At 40.0% G+C, this 22,062-nt stretch overlaps 1 protein-coding gene and 1 pseudogene across 2 annotated transcripts; one reads left to right on the top strand and one right to left on the bottom strand.

Moving 5' to 3' along the window:
* Positions 1-1,098: 1,098 nt before the first annotated feature.
* Positions 1,099-20,950, bottom strand: DYNLT2B (dynein light chain Tctex-type 2B). Of its 2 annotated transcripts, none has more exons than XM_047100093.1 (5): positions 20,714-20,950; positions 17,617-17,750; positions 12,956-13,025; positions 3,031-3,094; positions 1,099-1,252 (listed from the first exon to the last, which is right to left on the bottom strand). In XM_047100093.1, the coding sequence occupies exons 1-5, from the start codon at positions 20,830-20,832 to the stop codon at positions 1,205-1,207; spliced, it is 435 nt and encodes a 144-aa protein (XP_046956049.1). In that variant the 5' UTR covers positions 20,833-20,950; the 3' UTR covers positions 1,099-1,204. The 2 variants fall into 2 exon arrangements, with proteins under 2 accessions (XP_046956049.1, XP_046956050.1); XM_047100094.1 differs by lacking the exon at positions 20,714-20,950 and adding an exon at positions 20,028-20,237.
* LOC124526892 (60S ribosomal protein L21-like) lies at positions 9,297-16,537 on the top strand (annotated as a pseudogene).
* Positions 20,951-22,062: the final 1,112 nt, after the last annotated feature.

Here is a 22,062-nt window from a genome sequence, read left to right as displayed (position 1 = left end):
TAAGGTGCTCCAAATAAGGACTGACTGCTAGCTAGAAAAGACATCAGGAACTACAAGGAAGGGGGCGCCTGGGTGGTTTAGTCCGTTGAGCTTCCAACCATCAGGTCTTGATCCCCCAGCTCCTGAGTTGAGTCTGGGATGGGGCTGTAAGCTGTCAGCATGGAGCCGCTTTGGATTCTCTGTCTCCCTCTCTCTCTGCCCCTCCCGCACTCACACTCTCTCTCAAAAATAAGTAAACATTAAAAAAAAAAAAAAAAAGTAGGGGCGCCTGGGTGGCTCAGTGGTTAAGCGTCCAACTTCAGCTCAGGTCATGATCTCACAGTTTGTGGGTTTGAGCCCCATGTGAGGCTCTGCGCTGACAGCTCAGAGCCTGGAGCCTGCTTCAGATTCTGTGTCTCCCTCTACCCCTCCCCCACTCACACTCTGTCTCTCAAAAATAAATTTAAAAAAAATTTTTTTAAAGTAATTACAAGCGGAACATCACCACAAAGACAGTGGGAGTGTGGGTAGTAACAATAATCTCAGAGTCTTAAAGAAGGGCTAATTTCATACACAACTTGGACAATGCCGCTGACACTGTGGGCAAACCCTGGAAAAAAATGTGTGTTTAACCTAATAAGCTGTGTAAGGTGTAGAGTCGCAATAGCTAAGCAAAAATACTGGATGAGAGATAAAGACAATAATTCAAAATGTATGAAAAAAACTTGATGCACAAATAAATTCATTTCAATGTTATTTATAATAGTAAAAAATTATAATCAGTCCCTTACAAAGGAAATGGCAAAAATAACCAATATATAACCTAACAGACTAAGTGCAGCTATTAAATTATGCTTATCAAAATCACAACAATGCAAATAAAATGACATGAACCCTGCACATGACACTAGAAGTGAAAAATCAGGTGCAAAATTGAATATATGATTTTTTTTTAATCCTGCAAATATAAAAAACACTGGTAGAAAATACACCCAAATATTTACAATTTGGTACAATGTTTGAACAACTGAAATATGGATTCTCCCCACTTTGCAAATACAGTGAGAACATATTACAACAAAAATCAAAACATGAAAATATAAGGCCTAAAACTCAGACTCAGTTGCCAAACTGCCAAATTATCTTTATTTTGTTGAGATATTTAACAGTATAAAAAAGTTCATATTTCTTCATGGTCATTATCTTTATCCAACTTTTCAAAGATTCAATAGTAGAAACAGCCGAATGCCGCTACAACACAGAATAAACTGTCCTAAAAAGCAAGCAAAACAGAAAACACACAAATCCAGAACATTAGTACTAATGAAGGGCTAAGGTAGCATAGGCAACTGAAATTAACATCATCTCAGATCTTTGCCAATTTTCAATCATGAAGGTTTTTTCTTCTTCAATAAAGGGTTTCCAGATTAGAGCCATAAACTTGCTTGCCTCAGGGTAACTACAAAATTGCTTGCTCAAAGGGTAGGATGGGTAAAGAATTAGATTTTTTGAAGGTAGAAATAAAATGCAAACTAATAAACTTTATGTAATTCGTATTTATAAGTATTCCCATTTTCCCTGGTTTGTCACAGAAATAACAGTGTATGAAATACCTTGAGTTTCTTGGAGTAAATGCATAACTATATTATAACATCACAGATAAAAATAACAGCACCTTGTCATAAATTCTGGATAAGGGCAAATGGTTTCTGGGTGTCTATTCTTAACTGATAAAATTCATTTATCCATCTTTAACTTGGAATCACAAAATGTTTTCCAAATCCCAGTTAAACTTGTTAAAACAGCTTTTAGGTAATGATTACAGGAGATCCACCTGCCTCAGCAACTCCTGACCAACAAATCTCTCCTCCAGCCTGGTACTACTGGCAGAAAAACAATCTAAACTCAAGTATCTGATTACTAACCAAAGCAAAATTCTTTGGTTAGCTCAGTTCTCTGCCTCCTTGGGTAGAATAACTATGAACTGTGTTCTACAACAGTGCTATCTGTGGTGAGAAATTTGTTTTTGCTTTAATTTTTCAGGCCCTTATGGACTGATGCTTTTGTAAAATACAATAAAAATTAATAAGCACGAAAATGAAATGAAAAAACATACAAAATACAGCCTAAACATTTTATTATTAGATTTAATCAATATAAATTGCTTTGTCAAATTTCTGTAAGACTTTCTAAACTCTTACACTCTATTTATGTACTTGTTTCATGAAGGACCTGGAAACAGGACAAGGACTAGCACTGGTCTGCGGATCCCACTTTGGCCACTGTTCTACAGTGCCGCCCACAGTTCTCCTGAGACCCAGTCCAGTTATCCACAGCAATTATAGGCGCAATAACATGTACTTTTCTCTCTCCTGTCTCATGTCCTCATCCTCTATCAGTGCTTCCTGGGATCTCCCCCCAAACAAACAAAATAAGCTCTGAAAATGAGACCTAAATATACACTTGACTCAACAAACTGGACTAAAGATATAGCAGACTAAGTCAGCACCCTAAACCAGGCTCCGAAAAATTATTTTTATTTATTTTTAAAAATGATTCGTAGACATCTATCCCACCAATCTTGCACTCTAAAAGCAGATCCTGGTCATCTTTATTAAGTAATAACTGAAAACTAAAGTTTTAAATTAATTATTTGTTAATGTGAGCATTGTCTGACCTCCCACTGGTTTATAAGCTCTCTACAAGCAGAAACCATGCCTGTCTTATTCATCATTTTATCCCTAGCACCTCTTCTTTGTAGTTAGCCAAGTGCTGTATGTCTGTTAGCACTGAATAAACAATCTGATATTCTCAAAATCACACTTGTGAAGAGTTATGTCATCAGCACAGCTACAAATCTCCTGGCCTATTAGCAGCATATTAGGTTTCTCCTGCTTTAGTAACATAGTAAAGGAACAGTAAAATCATCTCATCCAGGAGTTTAAGACAAACATCTAAAACTGAAGTGTCCTCATATCTTAATAATATTAATTGGATTTGGAATATCCACATGTCCTTGGAAAGGACAGAAAGGCTTCCAAATGGACTTACATTCATGAAAACATCATGAATATAGTTGTCAGTGTCAGCATCCCAGAAACAGCGAGCAGCCATGCTGAAAAGTCAGAGAATGAAGAATTATAAACAATATAACAAGGATCTGACTTGCATATATTTGCCATGAGCAAAAGTTTTCCTTGATACATTCTTGTAGATCAGTGTTTCCAAACCCTGTCACAGGTTGGCATGCAGAAAATCCTATTTGTATACAGCAGAACATACTGGATAAACCAAGAGGGACAGGAATCATAGATGTCACTGGAGGTGACAGCCCATGGGCTCTCACAGCCTCAGATTCTGGCTGCCTGAAAGCTTAAGGGGTCAATACTTTTAAGTCCTTGGTGTTCTGGGTGGGAAGCTCTGTTATAGATTACTTCAGCCGATATTTTTGTGGAACTTTAAGAGGAAATTAATACCTAAGAATTATGACTGAAATGAGCTCAATCCTGCAAAATAATATTAAAAAGTAGGTCTAGAAAGGACCCAATAGATTATTTAATCCAACCTGATCATTTTGTAGAGTTCCAGAAAACGACAAACTCTGAACTAGAACTCAATCTTCTAACTACTTCTACACCCAGTATTGTCTCTACAGAATTGCTATGCTACCTCTGAATTCTCAAATTGGCCATTCTCCTCTACCCAAATCTTGAGTAAGAAAGAATGTTAGGCAAAATAAAAGCCAATTAAAAAAATGGAAACAGGGGTGCCTGGGTAGCTCAGTAGTTAAGCGTCCAACTCTTGATTTCGGCTCAGGTCATGATCTCACAGTTCATGAAATCAAGCCCCACGTCAGGCTCCGCACTGAGCATGGAGTCTGATTGGGATTCTCTCTCCCTCTGCTCCTCTCCCACGTTCATGCACTCTCTCTCTCTCTCTCTCAAAATAAACATTTTTTAAAAAATGGAAACAACTATGGGCTGCCTGGCTGACTCAGTCAGTAGAGCATATGACTATTGCTGTTGGGGTTGGGGGTTCGAGCCCCATGTTACATGTAGAGATTAGTTAAAAAATAAATAAAATTTTGAAAAATAAATAAATAATGCAAACAACTTAAATGCACAGTAGTAAGTGGTCGATGAAATTATGGTATTTCATGGTAATGAAATTCTATGCTACCAGCTGCCATTAAAGAGACATTTTACAAAGATCTTTTACAAAAATGTTTACAAACTTTACAAAAATTAAAATACATTCACAATATAAAGTGAAAAAACTAATTATAAATGTTTTACATTTTTATTAACTGTATATATATGAGTCATCATTACCATTTATTGAGCACTTACTTCGTGCCTGCCACTAGTCCAAGTGCTTTACATGTATTAACTCATTTAATCCTGTGAAGTAGGTACTGTTATTACACTAATTTAGTAAATATGGAAACTGAATATTAGAGAAATTAAGTAAACTTGCCCAAGGTCAAACAAATAGTAAATGACAAAGTCTGGCTTTGAACCTAGGCAGTTCAGCTTTAAGTTATAGAGAAAGATAACACATGTACCATATTAATATTGGTTCATTTTTGAAAGTGCTTTTTTAAAGTTTTGCATAGAAGAGTCTCCCATCCTAGTATTCCACACATTATTTTTTTTTAATGTTTATTTATTTATTTTGAGAGAGAATGAGCACCTGCACAAGCAGCGGGTAGGGCAGAGAGAGAGGACAGAGAATCCCAAGCAGGCTCCATGCTGTCAGTGTGGAGCCCAATGCAGGGCTCAGTTCCACCAACCTTGAGATCATGGCCTGAGCCGAAATCAAGAGTCAGACACCTAACTGAATGAGCCACCCAAGTGCCCCTCACACATTCTTAAGTGAAAAAAAGTTCCATCTCTTTCCAAACTGCAACAGTAACAATGTGAAATAAAATTAACCTACTTAATTCATCACCAACAAGTATCTATTTAGCAGCTACCATATGCCCAAAAAGAGAAAAATCTGTGTCAATCCTCAAATAACTCCGAATTTAATTAGGTGGAAAAAATTAACACACATAAAAAGAATAAGATAATGTATGGTTGATGCTAATTTATCGGTTATTAGGATTCGAAAGTATTGTAAAGTCTGTTTAGTCCAAGCCTAATTTTCACATTTGTACTAAATTTGTAGAAGTGCCACAGACATTTAGAGAATTTAGATAGGAGAAAAAGTCAAAAAACAGTTAATGAAGGATGTGGTATTTAAGCTAAGAAGCCCCAAAGAAGGCAGGAATATAAACATTTACTTAACAAACATTTATTGAGGGTCTATTACATATGAAGCAAAGTGCTAGGTACAAATAATAAAAAGATGCAAAAAAACACAATCCTTGCTTTCAAAATTTGGTCTATATATCATTTGCCAATAAAAGGAACTAGGGACTTCTCAGAGAAATGGCCAATGCTAGGGCCTGGGCTAGAAATGTATAAGACAAACCTGGGACTTCAGGGTCACACCCAAACCCTGGGCTATACATACATACATACATACATACATACATACATACAAAGCTATATTTAAGTGTAAGTATTTGTGTCAATAGGACTGAGAAGAAGTATGATGGAACAGTTTGTAGAGGCCTATGTTCCCCCCAAGATCAGTTAGTGAGGCTGGATTAAGTGAATCAGAATGCAGCTGAAGCAAGACCAGGGAAGCCAAAATTCCAGAGAGAGGTGAACTGCTAGGAGGTAAGTGGATATCCTGCATCAGAATTCTCCCTGGGGCATTTGCCAAGTCCAGGCACAGGACTAAAAGCTAAGAAACCAGGCTTTTCCCAGCTAGAGAACCAATTACTGAGGGAAAAAGAAACCAGCAGTACTGTTGGCAGCTAAGAAGATAAAACTGGAGACTTAAGGAACCAAGATTACTGTGAAAAAGGAGAGAGTAGAACTGAGCCTGTCACATGGTAGGTTTTCCCCTCAAGACAGGTGCTGAATTTTGAAACTGAAAGCCATGTGTGGTAGGCAAAATAACGCCCTCTCACCAAATGTATCTATGTCCTAATGCCCCAAACCTGTGAATAGCTACAGTATACGAGGAAAAAACTCTTACAGATATATTATTAAGGATCCTGAGATGGGGAGATTATCCTGGATTATACAGGTGGGTTCAACGTAATCACATGAGTCCTTAGAAAGGAGGAGGTGGGAGGGTCAGAGTCAGAGAAATATTTGAAGATGCTATGCTGCTGGCTTTGAAGATGGAGGAAGGGTTTACAAGCTAAGGAATGCAGGCAATCTCTAGAAGTGGGAACAGGCAAAAGAAGGGATTCTCCCCTAGAGCTTCCAGAAGGAATGCAGTCTTTCCAATACCTGAATTTTCACTGAATGAAACCGTTTTGGATTTATGATCTCCAGAACTATAAAATAATATTTTTAAGCCACTGGGTTTGTAGTAATTTTTTTTTCAGTTTGTTTGTTTGTTTGTTTGTTTATTTATTTATTTTAGTAATCTCTACACCCAACGTGGGGCTCAAACTCACAACCCTGAGATCAAGAGTCGCACACTCTTCCAACTCAGTCAACCAGGCACCTGTGATAATATTTTACAGGAGCAATAGGAAGCTACTACACTAAAGCAAAAACTTTTGAAGTAAAGAATAGTTTTATGCTGAGGAGACAAGTAAAGAAGTCAGTACCTGATGGGGGTGGGGTCCCATCTGGATGGCTTCTTCAAGAAAGAAGGGTGAACTAAAGGCAGAGGGAGCCTCGTCAAAAATGCAACCCAACCTCAACTCTGGTTAGTACCTGGCTGGATTAAGGTAAGCAGTTCATAGTCTATCTGAATGAAAAAGGAAAAGAGTAAACCCTCTCTGGAAGAAAATAATATTATCTGGAGGTTCTATAATTTTTTGACACAATGTCCAGGATTTAAACTAGGCATGCTAACACAGCCACATGAAGGATTACCAAGAAAAAAAAAAAAATCAACGGAAACAGAATCACACATGATCCAGATACTGGAGTAAGCAGACAGTGACTTTAAAATAACTGCTATGACCAAAATGTAAAAAGGGAGGAGAGAAGAAGGATGAAGAACTGGATAAAAAAAATAATTTCATTGGCCTCACTGACCACTACCAGAGAGGTGCTGGAATGCATGGTGCTACTGGCTGGCAATCAGAGCTGTGACCAGGGCATTTGTGAAATGCACTGAACTGCAAAGAGGAACATGAGGACACTCTAGATGAATCAAATTGCAGCTGCCTCCCAGGAATGCAGCTTAAAGTACCAGCATTCATTGTCAATTTAATTCAGTGCCAGGTGTAGTTCACCAGGAAAGCACTTGCAGATCTAGTTACCTATGAACAAAAGACTTTTTTTTAATGTTTATTTATTTAGTTTTGAAGGTGGGGGGAGGCAGAGAGAAAGGGAGTCACTGACTCTTAAGCAGGCTCCACACCCAGCACGAAGCCCAATGCGGAGCTTGATCTCATGACCGGGAGATCATGACCTGAGCCAAAAGCAAGAGTGGGACAGTTGAGGCGCTCAGTTGGTTAAGTATCTGACTCTTGATTTTGACTCAGGTCAGGATCTCACAGTTCATGGGGTCAAGCCCCATGTCAAGCCTTGTGTCAGGCTCTGTGCTGACAGTGTGGTGACAGGAAGGATTTGCTGCTGCCTTGAGTGACGGGAAGGAGCCTGAAGGCATATTTTCCAGAGTGGTGCAGTATCACGGAGGGGGGTTCCAACACTGCCTGCCCTTCGCAGCTAGTGTCTTAGGAAATGTTTCTTCCCCGCTGATGATCACAATAACTAAAATAGGGGCTAAAAATTAGTTGCCAACAGTGTGTAAATTTGATCAGCAATTATATTAATTTACATTTTAGTAATAGGAGTGAGAGCAAGGCCCCTTCTGCCCTTGCGACAGATTCAGAAATCTCTTTCACAGAATGTGCAAATAATGCTCGTGTAGTATTAAAAAAAAAATAATAATTTCACTAGAGAATTGGAATCTATAAAAAAGAATTAAAATGGGTATTCTAGACCTAAAAAATATAATAACTGATATTAAGAATTCAGTCAGGGGCAAGGCACCTGGATGGCTCAGTCAGTTAAGCGTCCAACCTCGGCTCAGGTCATGATCTTGCTGTTCGTGAGTTCGAGCCCTGCTTTGGGCTCTGTGCTGAAAGCTCAGAGCCTGGAGCTTGCTTGGGATTCTGTGTCTCCCTCTCTCTCTGCCCCTCCCCCAATCATGCCCTGTCTCTCTCTGTCTCAAAAATAAACATTAAAAAAAAAAAAAAGAATTCAGTCAGGGGCACTTGGGTGGCTCAGTTTAGTTAACTGTTCAAGGTCAGCTCAAGTCATGACATCATGGTTCGTGGGTTCAAGCCCCACATCAGGCTCTGTGCTGACAGCTCAGAGCCTGGAGCCTACTTCAGATTCTGTGTCTCCCTCTCTCTCTCTGCCCCTCCCCTGCTTGCACTCTCTCTCTCAAAAATAATTAAACACTGAGAAAAAAAAAAAAGGAATTCAGTCAGTGAGTTGAATATCAGATTAGATACAACTGAAAAGAGAACACATTAACTGAAAGACAGGTCAACAGAAAAATATCCAAAAGCAGGGCACCTGGGTGCCTCAGTCAGTTAAACATCTGACTCTTGATTTCGGTTCAGGTCATGATCCTACAGTCGTGAGATCTAGCCCCTCATCTGACAGTGGAGAGCCTGCTTGGGATTCTCTCTCTCTGCCCCTCCCCCACTTACTCATGCATGCACGCACACACACGCGTTTTCTCTCTCTCCCTCTCCCTCCCAAAAAAGAAAAAAGAAAAAAATATCCAAAAGTTAAGTACAGAGAGAAAACACAAAAACTCAGAGAAGAGCATAAAAGACATGCGAAATACAGTAAAAAGAGCATCTCCCTCTATATACAGGTAATTGGAGTCCAAAAGGGACAACAGAAAGCAAACAGAGCAGAAGCAATACTTAAAAAGTTAATGGCCACACTTAGCACCCAGATGTTAGTTTCTAATGCTATTCTCCATAAAATGAACCAGAGCTCCTTGGAGAAATGGCTAACTCTAGGGCTGGTGCAGGGAATGAATAAGATGAAGCAGCTCACAGTGCCAGTAAGTAAAGAAGTGCTCAAGAAACCCCGTAATAATAGTGGGGTATATCAAAGGGACACAGGAGTCAACTGAAAGAGCTGCCAATGGCCCAAGCTAGAACACTGAGTAATAAATAAGGTACAATTAGTAAATGCCAGAAAGGAAGTAACTCTCCAGGAAAAAACAAACCAATTTAACAATTAAATGGCAAGGTAAAAAAAAATGAGACAATGAGATAAAAGAGGGAGTAACCTCCTAGTAATTTGCCAAAATGACCAACATAAAGGGAAAGAGGAGGGGTACTCGCTATATGTTCTCTAGGCCTTTTAGAAAACATGGAGTTGTTCCTTTGGCAACATACATGCCAATCTACAAGAAAGGTGATATTGTGGACATCAAGGGAATGGGAACTTTTCAAAAAGGAATGCGGCACAAATGTTACCGGGGCAAAACTGGAAGAGTCTACAATGTTACCCACCATGCTATTGGCATTGTTGTAAACAAACAAAGGCAAGATTCTTGCTACGAGAATTCATGTATATATTGAGCACATTAAGCACTCAAAGAGTCAAGACAGCTTCCTGAACCGTGTGAAGGAAAATGATCAGGAAAAGAAAGAAGCCAAGGAGAAAAGCACTTGGGGTTCAACTGAAGCGCCAGCCTGCCCCACCCAGAGATGCACATTTTGTGAGAACCAATGGATCGGAGCCTGAGCTCCTAGAGCCCATTCCCTATGAATTCATGGCATGATAAATATATTTAAAAAAAAAAAACCTCAAGACTAAAAATGTTACTCTTAATTGAGTAGAAGTGTGGTGTCCTCTCCCCCAAAGAAATATTCAAAGCAAACTTTGTGTCCAAATTCATTGGATGATGTCTTTATTCAAATTTGGTGGGTTTTGGGGCGCCTGAGTGGCTCAGTTGGTTAAGCTTCTGACTTTGGCTTAGGTCATGATCTTGCAGTCCATGAGTTCGAAACCTGAGTCAGGCTTTGTGCTGACAGCTCAGAGCCCAGAGCCTGCTTTGGATTCTGTGTCTCCCCCCTGCCCCCGCCCTCCCCTGCTCATGCTCACTCTCTCTCTCTCTCTCTCTCAAAAATAAACATTAAAAAAAAAGAGAGATGTATCAACTAAATGCAATGTGTGAACTTTATCTGAATCCTGATCTGAATAAATTGTAAAAAAAAAAATACACATACATAAATACATACACTTAAATACATATTCATATATGTATACAGTGACCCTTGAACAACCTGGGCTGAAATGCACAGGTCCACTTATGTGCAGATGTTTTTTCAATAAATACAGTACAGTACAGTACTGTAAATGTATTTTCTCTCTCTTATAATTTTGTTAGTAACATTTTATTTTCTCTAGCTTACTTTAAGAATACAGTATATAATACCTATATAAAACATGTGTTAATCGACTGTTTACATTATCATTAAGGCTTCCAATCAATAGTAGGCTATGAGTAAAGTATTGGGGGAGTCAAAGTTATATGCATTTACAAAAAGTTATTTTTGACTGTGCAGGGGTTGGCACCACTAACCCCCACATGGTGCACAAGAGTCAACTATATATGAGACAACTGGGGATATTTGAACACTAACTGAATATTTTATAATATTCAGGACAGGCAATATTTTAGATGTGATATTTTATTATGTTAAAAAGGGTCTTTAGGGCATCTGGGTGGCTCAGTGGGTTAAGCATCCTACTCTTGATTTTGGCTCAAGTCATGATCTCACGCTTCATGGGTTCGAGCCCCGCACTGGCTCTGTGCTGACAGTGCAGAGACTGCTTGAGATTCTCTCTCTCCCCCTCTCTCTGCCCCTCCTGCTCTCTCTCTCTCTCTCAAAATAAATAAACATTTTTTAAAAATAAATAAAATAAAAAGGGTCTTTAAATTTTAGAGATATCGTATATTGTTGTATTTACAAATGAAAGGTATGATGACTGGAATTTGCTTCAAAATAATCTGATGGGACAGGGAGAGTAGGCAGAGGGATAAATAAAACAGTATCTGTATGGGCTTATAAACTTTGAAGCTAAATGACAGAAAAATGGGAGTTCCTTAGTCCCTGTACTTCTGCGTATGTTTGAAATTTTAGATGATAAAGGTTTTAAAGAAGGAGGGGGGGAGGCCTTGAATGCTACGCTTTAGAATTTGGCCTTATCACGTTTAACAAAGTCAATCACAACCAGTTCAAGGAGTTTATACCTGACAGGGTTTAAAATAAACTCTAAAGAGTTCTTGGAAAGAAAATGAGGTGTACTTCTGAAAGACTGCTCTAGCATGCAAAATGAAATGCAGAGGAGAGAGATCAGAGTTTGGAAATGCTGATAAGGGGTTGCCAAGTAACCCTGGCATCCAGATTACAGTGCATACAGTAGGAGAGACTAACGGCTAAACAAGACAAAAGAGGACTCCGAGGTTTTAAGCCAGAGTCAACAGAACCTTGGTAATACTGTGAAAGAGAAATTAAAATGTCAGGTTGACTAAAGGAGAAGAAGGGAGAAGAAATTTACAACTGTACAACAAGTTGAAACTGGTGAGATAAACTAGTAAAGTATTTCTTTATGTCTTGGAGGTGAGAAATTCTCCTGAAGCCTTTTGACCAAATGGTAGAGGGCACCACAGTGAAGAGTACTGCACCACGAGTCAGAAAGCTAGGCTCTGTTAGTTAATCTGACACCAGCCAGATAAATAATTTTGGGCAAAATATAGTGATCCTCATAAGTGTCATCTATAAATTAAGGAGAGTGGACAGTAGAAAATATCCATAGTCCCTTCCAAATCCAACATTCCATAGTAAAAATTCTCACTCATAATATATACAAGGTTTTTTTTTAATTCCTTTAACAAATATTTTAATTTTTTTTTATAAAATACTATACTAAGCACTGTTTGCAAAGGGAAATGTGAGATTAACACTTGGGCACAGGAAAAGAGAGGAAATACAGATTTTGAACTCACTAATACATGAACGACAGTTTGAGGTCATGACAATGAATGAGTTCATTGAAAAAGCATTGAGAAGAGCCCAAGAACAAGAAGTGAGCCTTGAAGAAAGCTCACAGCTGGCGATGTAGGGGAGAAAGGAACCAGGGAAGGAAAGACAATAATCAGTTAGAAAAATAGAAGAGAAACAAGTTAGCTAAGTGACATCAGGGCCAAAAAAAAAAAAAAAAAAAAAAAAGAAAGAAAGAAAAAGAGTGAATTTTAAGAAATAAAAGCTCAGGGGTGCCTGGGTGGCTCAGTAGGTTGAGCATCCAACTTCGGCTCAGGTCGTGATCTCACAGTCTGTGAGTTCGAACTCCGCATCGGGCTCTGTGCTGACAGCTCAGAGCCTGGAGCCTGCTTTGGATTCTGTGTCTCCCTCTCTCTCTGCCCCTCCCCTGCTCATGCTCGCTCTGTCTATCTCTCTCTCTCTCTCTCTCTTTCAAAAATAAATAAACATTAAAAAAAAAAGAAAGAAAGAAATAGAAGCCCAGGCCAAGAATAAGAGGTAAGAAAGGGTTACCAGATATGCTAATAAAGAGGTCTCGGACAATGTTAAAGAAATTAATTTAGGAGAATGATAGGAAAAAAAACAGGCAAAAAGCAATTTAGGAAGAAACATATATACATGTTCCCGTACTCTCTTTAGGAGCATATAAACATAAACCCTATAGATACGACACAAAGTGTTACCTCACGGAGCTCACCCAGACTTGTCAACCTCACTGTTCAATACCCGGATCTTTTTGGTTCACAGATGCATTTTGTAAGGCTGCCTTTTCCTCTCACTCTCACAAAGACACAATCTTTCTGAATTGTTAGGAGGATGAATACCTAATAAATATTTAAGAATAAAAACAAGAAGGAAAAACCAACTACTCACAATACTCCTTCACCTCTTTGTTCTCCGATCACTACTTGCACCACCATTTTATATCGGTCAAATCCCATTTCTAGAAAGAAAAATAAGAAGGTTATCTATAAGTAAAAGTGATAAAGTAAAAGTGATAAAGGCATAAGTAAAAGTGATAAAAGTAATAAATATGATGGTATATTTACCTAGAAATGGATATAGGCATTCAGTCTATAAGCACTGACTGAGTGGGTTGATAAGTTGGGAGTCAGAGAGACCAGAGGGCAAATTTTACTTGGTGAGTAAGTCAGCTTACCAAGTGTGTAACCTTAGACAAGTTATTTACCTTCTTGGCTTAAGTCTTCCTCATCTGTTAAATGAAAAATATTATTACCTACCCTGGGGGTACACTGTGAGGTGAGATGAGATAAGATATAGTACACTGACCTTAAAAACAAAATTGTCAGTTATTTTACCAGCAAAAAAAATGAGTTTATTCGTGAAGGGCACAGAATTACAATTCAGGACATGAAAGCTACAACAAAACCATTTGCAAGTCCAGAGAACAAAAAAGTCAGTTCTTTTGTAGAGGAAAGGAGGACATTGGGAGAGCTGTTATAAACAAAAAGTTCATTGGAGTAAATTGGGAGTTGAAAGTGTAGTGGCTTTTCATTGCCTGAATTTTGATGGTCTCTCATTGGCTGGTCTGTTGCTAGGCAAGCAGAAAATCTTTCTTTCTCCTGCTAGGGTAGTAAAGTATAGGCTGATAAGGAACGGTATGGTATTAGAGCTCCCCCTTCTGGCCTCCCAACTCCAACATTCTAGTGAGGTTTTGCTTTAGTAATTTTCACAATATGTAAAGCATCTACAACAGTATTGATACATAGTAGTTTCTCAATAGATCGCAGCTTCCTTTGTTTCTCTCCTACTCTAAGACAGGTGCTGGTAGGTCCTCAAAACACTGAAATAAATAAGACACTCTTCTTGCCTTAAAGAACTCACAGTAGCTGGGAAGGCAAACATGAAGAATAAAATAAAAATGCAATGTATTAATAATTCCAGGAATGGCATGTCTTTTAGGAACACAGGGCTGGCAGCTCCTTCCTTTGTTTGGACAGTGGGGAAGGGATGACCAGAAAAGCCTTCTTGGAGGATGAGATACACAAGCTGAGTGTTGAAAGACAAGTGGGAATTTACTAGGCAGACAATGTCTCTCCATTTTATGGAGAGGGAATATCATGTGCAAAGGCATAAGCTATGGGATATTTATTTTATTTTAATGTTTATTTCTTTTTGAGAGAGAGAGAGAGACAAAGTGTGAGTGGTGGAGAGGCAGAGAGAGAGGGAGACACAGAATCCAAAGCAGACTCCAGGCTCTGAGCTGTCAGCACAGAGCCCGACTCAGTGCTTGAACTCACAAACTGAGAGATCATGACCTGAGCCAAAGTTGGACGCTTAACTGACTGAGCCACGCAGGCGCCCCTAGAGTATGGGATATTTAGAAAACTGTAAGCTGTTCAGTAAGGGAGAAAAGAAAATAACAGTATAAGATTCTGAAGTATAATGGTGTGGCCTAGCACAACTCTGCTGCTTCCCCAAAAACTATACTGCTAAAGCAGCAAAATCCTGAAAATTCTCCCTAACACCAATGGAAAGAAGAAAACTGAATGGGCATCTTTATCTCCCTGCTCTTTTCTAACCAAAGACTAGTGGAAACAGTTGGGGGGAAAAAAAAGGAAAGGAAACGGGCAAAGTTGAAACAGAGCCAACTCTGATGAAAGTCTCCAGGATTATATAGTAAATTAGGCAAACAATCTGAAGACCACAGGTCTCCTCCCATGTGAAACATGAACCTTAATTCAGGATACTTAACAAAATCTAGGAGACAGAGCCCAAAACACTGCAGACAGTTCCATGGAACTTCCTCTTTTCTCTACTCATTTCTCTTCCTCCTTTTCTGATACCCATGCAGCTAGAATATTATATATACAGCCCTTAAATCATATTTCTGAGGGAAAAATAAAATAATCTCAGATATAGTGGGAGAGTACAAAAAAAAATCACCTATATTATGTCGAAGCAATTATGAAAAGAGCAAATGAAAGATCTGAAAACCACACCACATCAGAATAAAATGGAAAGAAGCCAACTGGCAATATGCAATGATGCAGCAGCAAAAACAAACAAAAGAATAACAAGAAAGAAACACACTGTTTAAAAGACAAAAAAGGGGGCACCTGGGTGGCTCACTCAGTTGGTTAGATGTCCAACTTCAGCTCAGGTCATGACCTCGCAGTCCGTGGGTTCAAGCCCTGCGTCGGGCTCTCTGCTGACAGCACAGAGCCTGAAGCCTGCTCCCAATTCTGTGTCTCTCTCTGCCCCTCCCCTGCTCGTGTTCCTCACAAATGATTCACAGTATAGAACAAAATTAGCTCATAAATTCAACAAAATAAGAACTTAATCAGATTATAAACAGCAGAAAAATGGAAAGGAAGATCACAGCCTGAAGAAACAAACTGAATCCTCACACAGTATCAGTGCAGGCCTAATAAATTAAAAGTGGCAAAGGACAGAACAGACACAAATGAAAATTGAACAACTGGCTTAAGATAATCACAAGTAAATATCAAAGGAAAGGCAAGAAAGTATGGCACAGAAAAGCTAATAGATATGGAAGATAAAGAAGATTCAACATATCAGTATTTGTTTTCCTAAAGAAGAGAATCTAATAAATGCAACAGGAAATGTTTTCAGAGATAGAAGAAAATTTTCCTGACATGGAAAAAATAAAATCTGCAGATTGAAAGCTATAAAATTTTCACTACCAAGCCATATTCTAAAAAAGCTATTGAGCATCAAGGTTAAGGATGGGATTCTTTAAGCAGAGGACATCAGGTGGCCTTAGATTTCTCTTCGGTAATATCCAATGCCAGAAGATAATGAAAAACGAGTCTACAAGATTCTCAGAAAATAAGTTATTACCTCAAAATATTATATTCATCCAAAACTATTTTGGTTTAAAGGCAAAAGGCAGACATCCTCGGACATGAAAAAACCCAGAGAATGTAGCATTTCTGAGCCCTTCCCGAAAAAATTTACAACAAAATCTCATCAGGTAAGAATTGAACCAAAATAAAGAACTCAGCAATGGAAACGGCATGATAAAAGGACTAAATAGTGAGCAATCATTTCATTTAAATATAGAACAAATGCAAAAAGAGAGAGAGAGAGCGAAAATGAATACTATACCACTATGTGAAATAAGTCTAAGGTATCCTACTGTTGTTAAAGTATTTATTTATCTGTATATATACATAGAAAAGAGTGTGATATGTTCACCTGATATTAATGATTATCATTAAATATTGATATTTAATGTGGTGGTGGCACTTGGGATGATTTTCTAATTTTATGTATTTTTCTATACATTTAAATTTATTTATAATGGACATGTATCTTTTTTTATAATAATTTTAACAGTCAATTTTTATTAAAAAGTGAAAATAAAGGGGCACCTGGCTGGCTCAGTTGGTACAGCATGCAACTCTTGATTTTGAGGTCATGAGTTCATGCTCCATGTTGGGAACAGAGATTACTTAAATGAATAAATAAATAACTTTTTTAAAAAGTGAAGGGGTGTCTGGGTGGTTCAGTCAGTTAAGAATCTGACTCTTGATTTTGGCTCAGGTCATGATCTTATGGTCGTGTGTTTAAGCCCTGAATCGAGCTCTGTGCTGTTAGCGCAGAGCCTGCTTGGGATTCTGTTTCCCTCTCTCTCTCTGCCCCTCTCCCACCCATGCACACATGCTCACTCTCCCTCTCTCTCTCAAAAATAAATAAATAAAGCTTTTTTTTTTAAAGTGCAATAAAAATGCTAATATACAAACAGTAGTGATAGAAATCCACAGAATTTCTATTTTCTTCTTTGTACTTTTATATATTTTTTAATTTCTAAAAACTGAAAAAAAAATTAGAAACAGAAGAAAATACACCAAAATACTAAATAGTAGCTACCTTTGGGTAATGGAATTTTATATAATTCAAAAAAAATTCATATGCGTATTTTTCTAGACTGTCTAGATTAGTACAATGAAATATAACTGTTACATAGACATTTTCTTCCCTCCACAAAATGTTATATTTTTAAAAAGGTAGACAGAAAGGACTTTTCAGATGGTATAACATTATTAACAAAAAAAGACAGAGACAGAGGCCAAGGGAACAGGGAGAAAAAGCACAAGGTGTGCTCTGTATACGTAGAGCTTAGCAGGAATGGAGAGTTGAGTAGGGCAACTAGTTAATGATTCAGCTGGAGAGACGGGCTGAGGTCAGACAGTGAGGGTATGAATGCCTAAGAGACCTGCCTAAGGAATTGATATGTTGGTGAGAAAAACAATCAAGAATGATGGAAGAAAGGAGCCCTTGTAACTTCTGGTCTTTCCCATACTGGAATTTCTCAGACAGTGCTTGCCTACAATGTTTTATTTTACATCTTTATGCTCTCCCATTATCTGCAAAAACCCACATGCATAAAAGTTACCAAATAACTGAGAAGACTAGACACTGAAGAGAAATTTTTGTTTAAATGAATGCACAGCGTATGACCCTTGTTTAAAGATGGGGAAGGAAACAAATAGGTAAAATTGAATGTTTGAAGGGAATATATCGTTTCCAATGACCATCACAATTACCTTTTAATTTATCTTTAACGGTTTCTGATAAACGTTTTGTGAGTTGAGGCATTTCTTCCGGAGAGTATTCAGCATTTGCCAGTTCCTCCTTAAGCACGGCATGGATACAGTCTTTAACCACAGAGGGTCTGAACCTAAATGAAACAGTTTGAACAACTAATTGGTAACTCCAAAACTCCAATTTACCTTCACAGTCCAACTGCGCCCAGCTCTTTGCCACTAAAACAATGTAATCTTCCATTTTCATATTTTTTATTAAAAAAGTGATATAAGCAAATTAAGAAAACAAGTCATATTCCTGATTTATACTTCCAGCCTGGACCTTTCCCCTGAACTTCAGACCACACATTCCAACACATATTCCATCTGGATGTCTAACAGACAACTCAAATTTAATATATCCAACATTAAGCGTTTCTTTTTATTTGTTTAATGTTTATTTCTGAGAGAGAGAGAGCATGAGCGGAGAAGGAGCAGAGAGAGAGAGAAAAGGGGAGACAGAATCAGAAGCAGGTTCCAGGCTCTGAGCTGTCAGCACAGAGCCCCATGTAGGGCTTGAACTCATAAACTGTGAAATCATGACCTGAGCGGAAGGAGGACACTCAACTGACTGAGCCACCCAGATGCCCCCGACATTAAGCTTCTGACCATCTCCCCTCCCCAGAATTGTAGCAGTCAATGGTAACTCCATTCTTCCATTTGTTCAGGCCAAAAACCTTGATGTCAGTCTTGCCGTCTTTCTCCCAAAACACATCCTGGTTCATAAGCAAATCTTGCTTAAATCATAAGCAAATCTGAAGCAGTTCTACATTCAGAATAATCTGAAATTCAATCACTCTCACCATCCACTGCCACCAGCTTGGTCCAAGCTACCTTTACCTCCTGCCTAGATTACAATGGCTCCTAACAAGTCTCTCTGTCTCTGCGTTTGCTCCCAGATCCTGTTCTCAACATAGCAACTAGATCGGTCCTGTTAAAATATATGTTAGATCATGGCACTTCTCTATTCAAAGATACCCCAAATATTTCCCACCTCACTCAGAGTAAAAGTCATCCTAACTATGACTTGTACAGTCCCATATGTCTACCCTACCAAACTCTGACCTTGTTTTTTACTACTTTTCCCACTAGTTCTCTCCACTCTGGCCACACTGGCCTTCCCTATGTTCTTTGATCACACCAGGCATGCCAACCTCAGTGCTTCTGCACTTGCTGTGAACCTCTGCCTGAAGTGCAAGTCTCATTCTATATGCATAGCTACCTCCTCACTTCTTTCAAGTCTTTTTTTCAAAAGTCACCTTCTCTAAAACTTCAAATTGCCCTCCTATCACATCACTTCATAGCTCACTTCCCAGTACTGATTACTATCTCATACACTGTACAGTTCACTTCTGTGTTTGTTTGTTGTCCTTCTACCCAGCTAGAACGTAAACTCCATGAGAGCAGAAATTTCTATCTGCTTTGTTCACTGTTATATCCCCATTTCTCAGAACGGCACCCAGCACATAGAAAATAAATACTTTTTGGAGTAATGGATTACTGAATAAATGGAGACAGAAAAAAAAAATCTCCCCTAATTTCACCACCGTAACAATACCATTAACATTTTTATTGTATTTATCATAGATTACAGCAGTAGGTTCATTTTCTGGGCTATATATTCTATCAGTTGATTTATCTATTACGTCCAAGTGACCAGAATGTTTTAGGTTTTGAGCTTATAATGTGGTATAATATTTGGTAGTATTGGTGGCCCCTTATTAAACATTATTTTCTTTGCTCTCTTGCTGGTTATTCTCACAGATGAACTTTAGAATCACTGACAAACTTTCCAGGACTTGATCCGTTCAAAAAGGGGGTCTCCCTGTTATTAATAAACATACCATATCTGGTTCTTCTCCTTAAGCCTTTTTCATTCTCAGTGAAATGTTAAAAGTTTTGTTGAAACAAGTCACAAATAATCTCATAGGATTATTCCCACACAATATATATTTGTTAATCTTGTTCTATTTTGTTCCGTTTTACAACAGAAATGCAGGCAAATGGCAATCGATGCATTTAGATACTTTTACCAAGATAACTTAACATACAGTTTTATATGTCCATTCGACCCACCATAAAAATGCTGCATGAAATTTTTTATCACATTATAACCAAAGTTCCTGGCTTTCAGTATTTGCCAAGCATTTGATCAGCAACCTGGTAGCAAGCAAGAGGGGCTTTTTTTTTTTTTTAACGTATATATATTTTGTCATCTTGTGAAAATGAAGCGAGTGATAGAGTCTACAGCCCTAGCAGACTCTCCCCTGCACTAGACTGTGTACTTCAACTCTGGGAAAGTATCGCGGTGGTGGGCCTAGAACATCCGGATACTATCTGGGTAAGGCTTTATATACATACAGGTCCCGTACCCTGCAAAGGAGTAAGCGTATTCTGGCACACGTTTGCACACAGGAAGCGTGTGGCTGAATGGCATTCTACGCAAGGCTCTTCTTTACTGCTCTTCTCTCTATTCCATCCATCTCCTTTCCTCTGCTCACGTCCCAGGTCTCCTAGAGCCAACCATTCCCACTGCGCTAGCCTCAGGCGCTTCCGACGCCCTAACACTGCAACCGGAGACCGGGTCTTCAGCTGCCGGTAGCAGCTGAAAGCTCAAGAAAAATAGATACCCGCCCTCCCGTCCCGCCCCCTCCCCGGCTGGCCCGTGCGGCTCCAGACCCAGCCCCTCCCTCCTCTGCCGACTCATCTCGGTACTCCAACCCAACACCTTCTAAGTCCCAGCTCCTCCTCGCCCTCTCCAGCCCCGCCTCTCCTCCAGCCCCGCCCCTCCCCTCCCTCTCCAGCCCCGCCCCTCCCCTCCCTCTCCAGCCCCGCCCCTCCCTCTCCAGCCCCGCCCCTCCCACTCCAGCCCCGCCCCCCACTCCAGCCCCGCCCCCCCACTCCAGCCCCGCCTCTCTGCCCCAGCCTGCCCCCCCCAGCCCCGCCCACTTCGCCGCTCCCCGCGCCCTTTACCGACGCTGAGGCTTCCAGGCGGGCTCTGCCTGCCTGACCTAGCAGTCTCGCAGGTCGCCCCCACCACAACCCGTCCGTTACCCGCCTTTGCTGGAAAACGGGCCGCAAAATATAGGTATTCTCGGACTCCCCTGCGTTCTTCTCGGTCTCAAGCAACCCATCGGCCGTGCCTATAGGCAAGGACGCCGCGGTCGTCGAGGTCATAGCTAGGGCTTCTTGGCCCAGTGTGTCGAGATGAAGGCCTGGCTGGTGGCGGCGCGGGGCTGCGAAACCGTCGCCAGGGCGACAGCGCCGCCCTTGGCCCTGACGTAAAGCGGCTGCGCGCTCCCAGCAGAGAGGCCCTCCCTTCTCTGCGGGTCTGGCGGCCCTCCCCAGCGCCTGCGCACCAGCTGCTGGGCGGAAACCGGCTGAGCTAAGGCGACCCTAACTTTGGCGCAGGGCTGTTGGAGCCTGTGGGGATCGCAAAGCGCTTCGAAGTTTGTCAGCGTTTATTAACCGCGCTACAATTTTAGGGAATTGACGCGGAACCTGAGGTTCATAGAGATCCAAGGATATAAGGCTATTGGGCGGCAGGGCTCTAAAAAGGCATTCTCACTGTGGCCTGTGGGCAAGGCCAGCCTTCATTTCATTATGCAAGACTTGTGAACGGGTTTTATATTTTTAAATGATCGAAAACAAAAATCAAAAAAATGTTTCGTGACGCGTGAAAACTACACGTGAATTTAACATTTCAGTATCTGTAAAGTTCTGTTGTAACGTAGCTATGCTCGCTTGCACATGTGTGGCCGCTTTTGCACTGTATTGATCGAATTGAGCAGTCGCAACAGAAACCATATGGCCCTTTACAGAAAAAGTTTGCAGTGCCCTGCTCTACTCCATAACTGCCAACTCACAGTTCCCCTAGCCTCACCCACACCATACTCTCCGTGCAAAATTCAGAAAGGAGTAGACATTAAGGTGTATTCCCCACTTACGAGCACCAGTTTCTGGTCCTGTTGTAGAAGACTGTAGTATCTTGGCCTCTAGCAGCTTCAAAAACTAAGAAAAGAATTTCCCCCAGTATCCATCCAGTCTTCCTATTGGTTGGATTAACAAATTCCAGAACTTCCTTCTATAAGATGCAAAGGGAGTATTTCTATAAAAGTATACCTTTGCAAGCTCCAGTAGAGACTAATTTTACTATTCCAAGTTTTGGTTTACAATGTGTTTTCTTGATAGTATAGCCTAGATTGGTCTCCCCGAGTCCGGTAAACTCCCCTGAACTTCACCTTCCCAGTCCACCCTTCACAGTGCCCCCAGAATGGCTTTCCTTTGTCACTGCTCTGCTTGAAATCTTTCAGTGGTTCCTTAGGACCATCTCCCCAGCATTTGCTGCAAGTAAGACCTTTCATGATTTGGCAGGGTTGCTGAACCTTCCTCCTGGCACTGACCAGC

This window comes from Lynx rufus, unplaced genomic scaffold, assembly GCF_022079265.1.
Source record: "Lynx rufus isolate CCGP_SWC_20201006 ecotype Redwood Valley unplaced genomic scaffold, mLynRuf1.p SCAF_5, whole genome shotgun sequence".
Lineage (NCBI taxonomy): Eukaryota > Metazoa > Chordata > Mammalia > Carnivora > Felidae > Lynx > Lynx rufus.
This window is presented reverse-complemented; position numbering and strand designations above follow the sequence as displayed.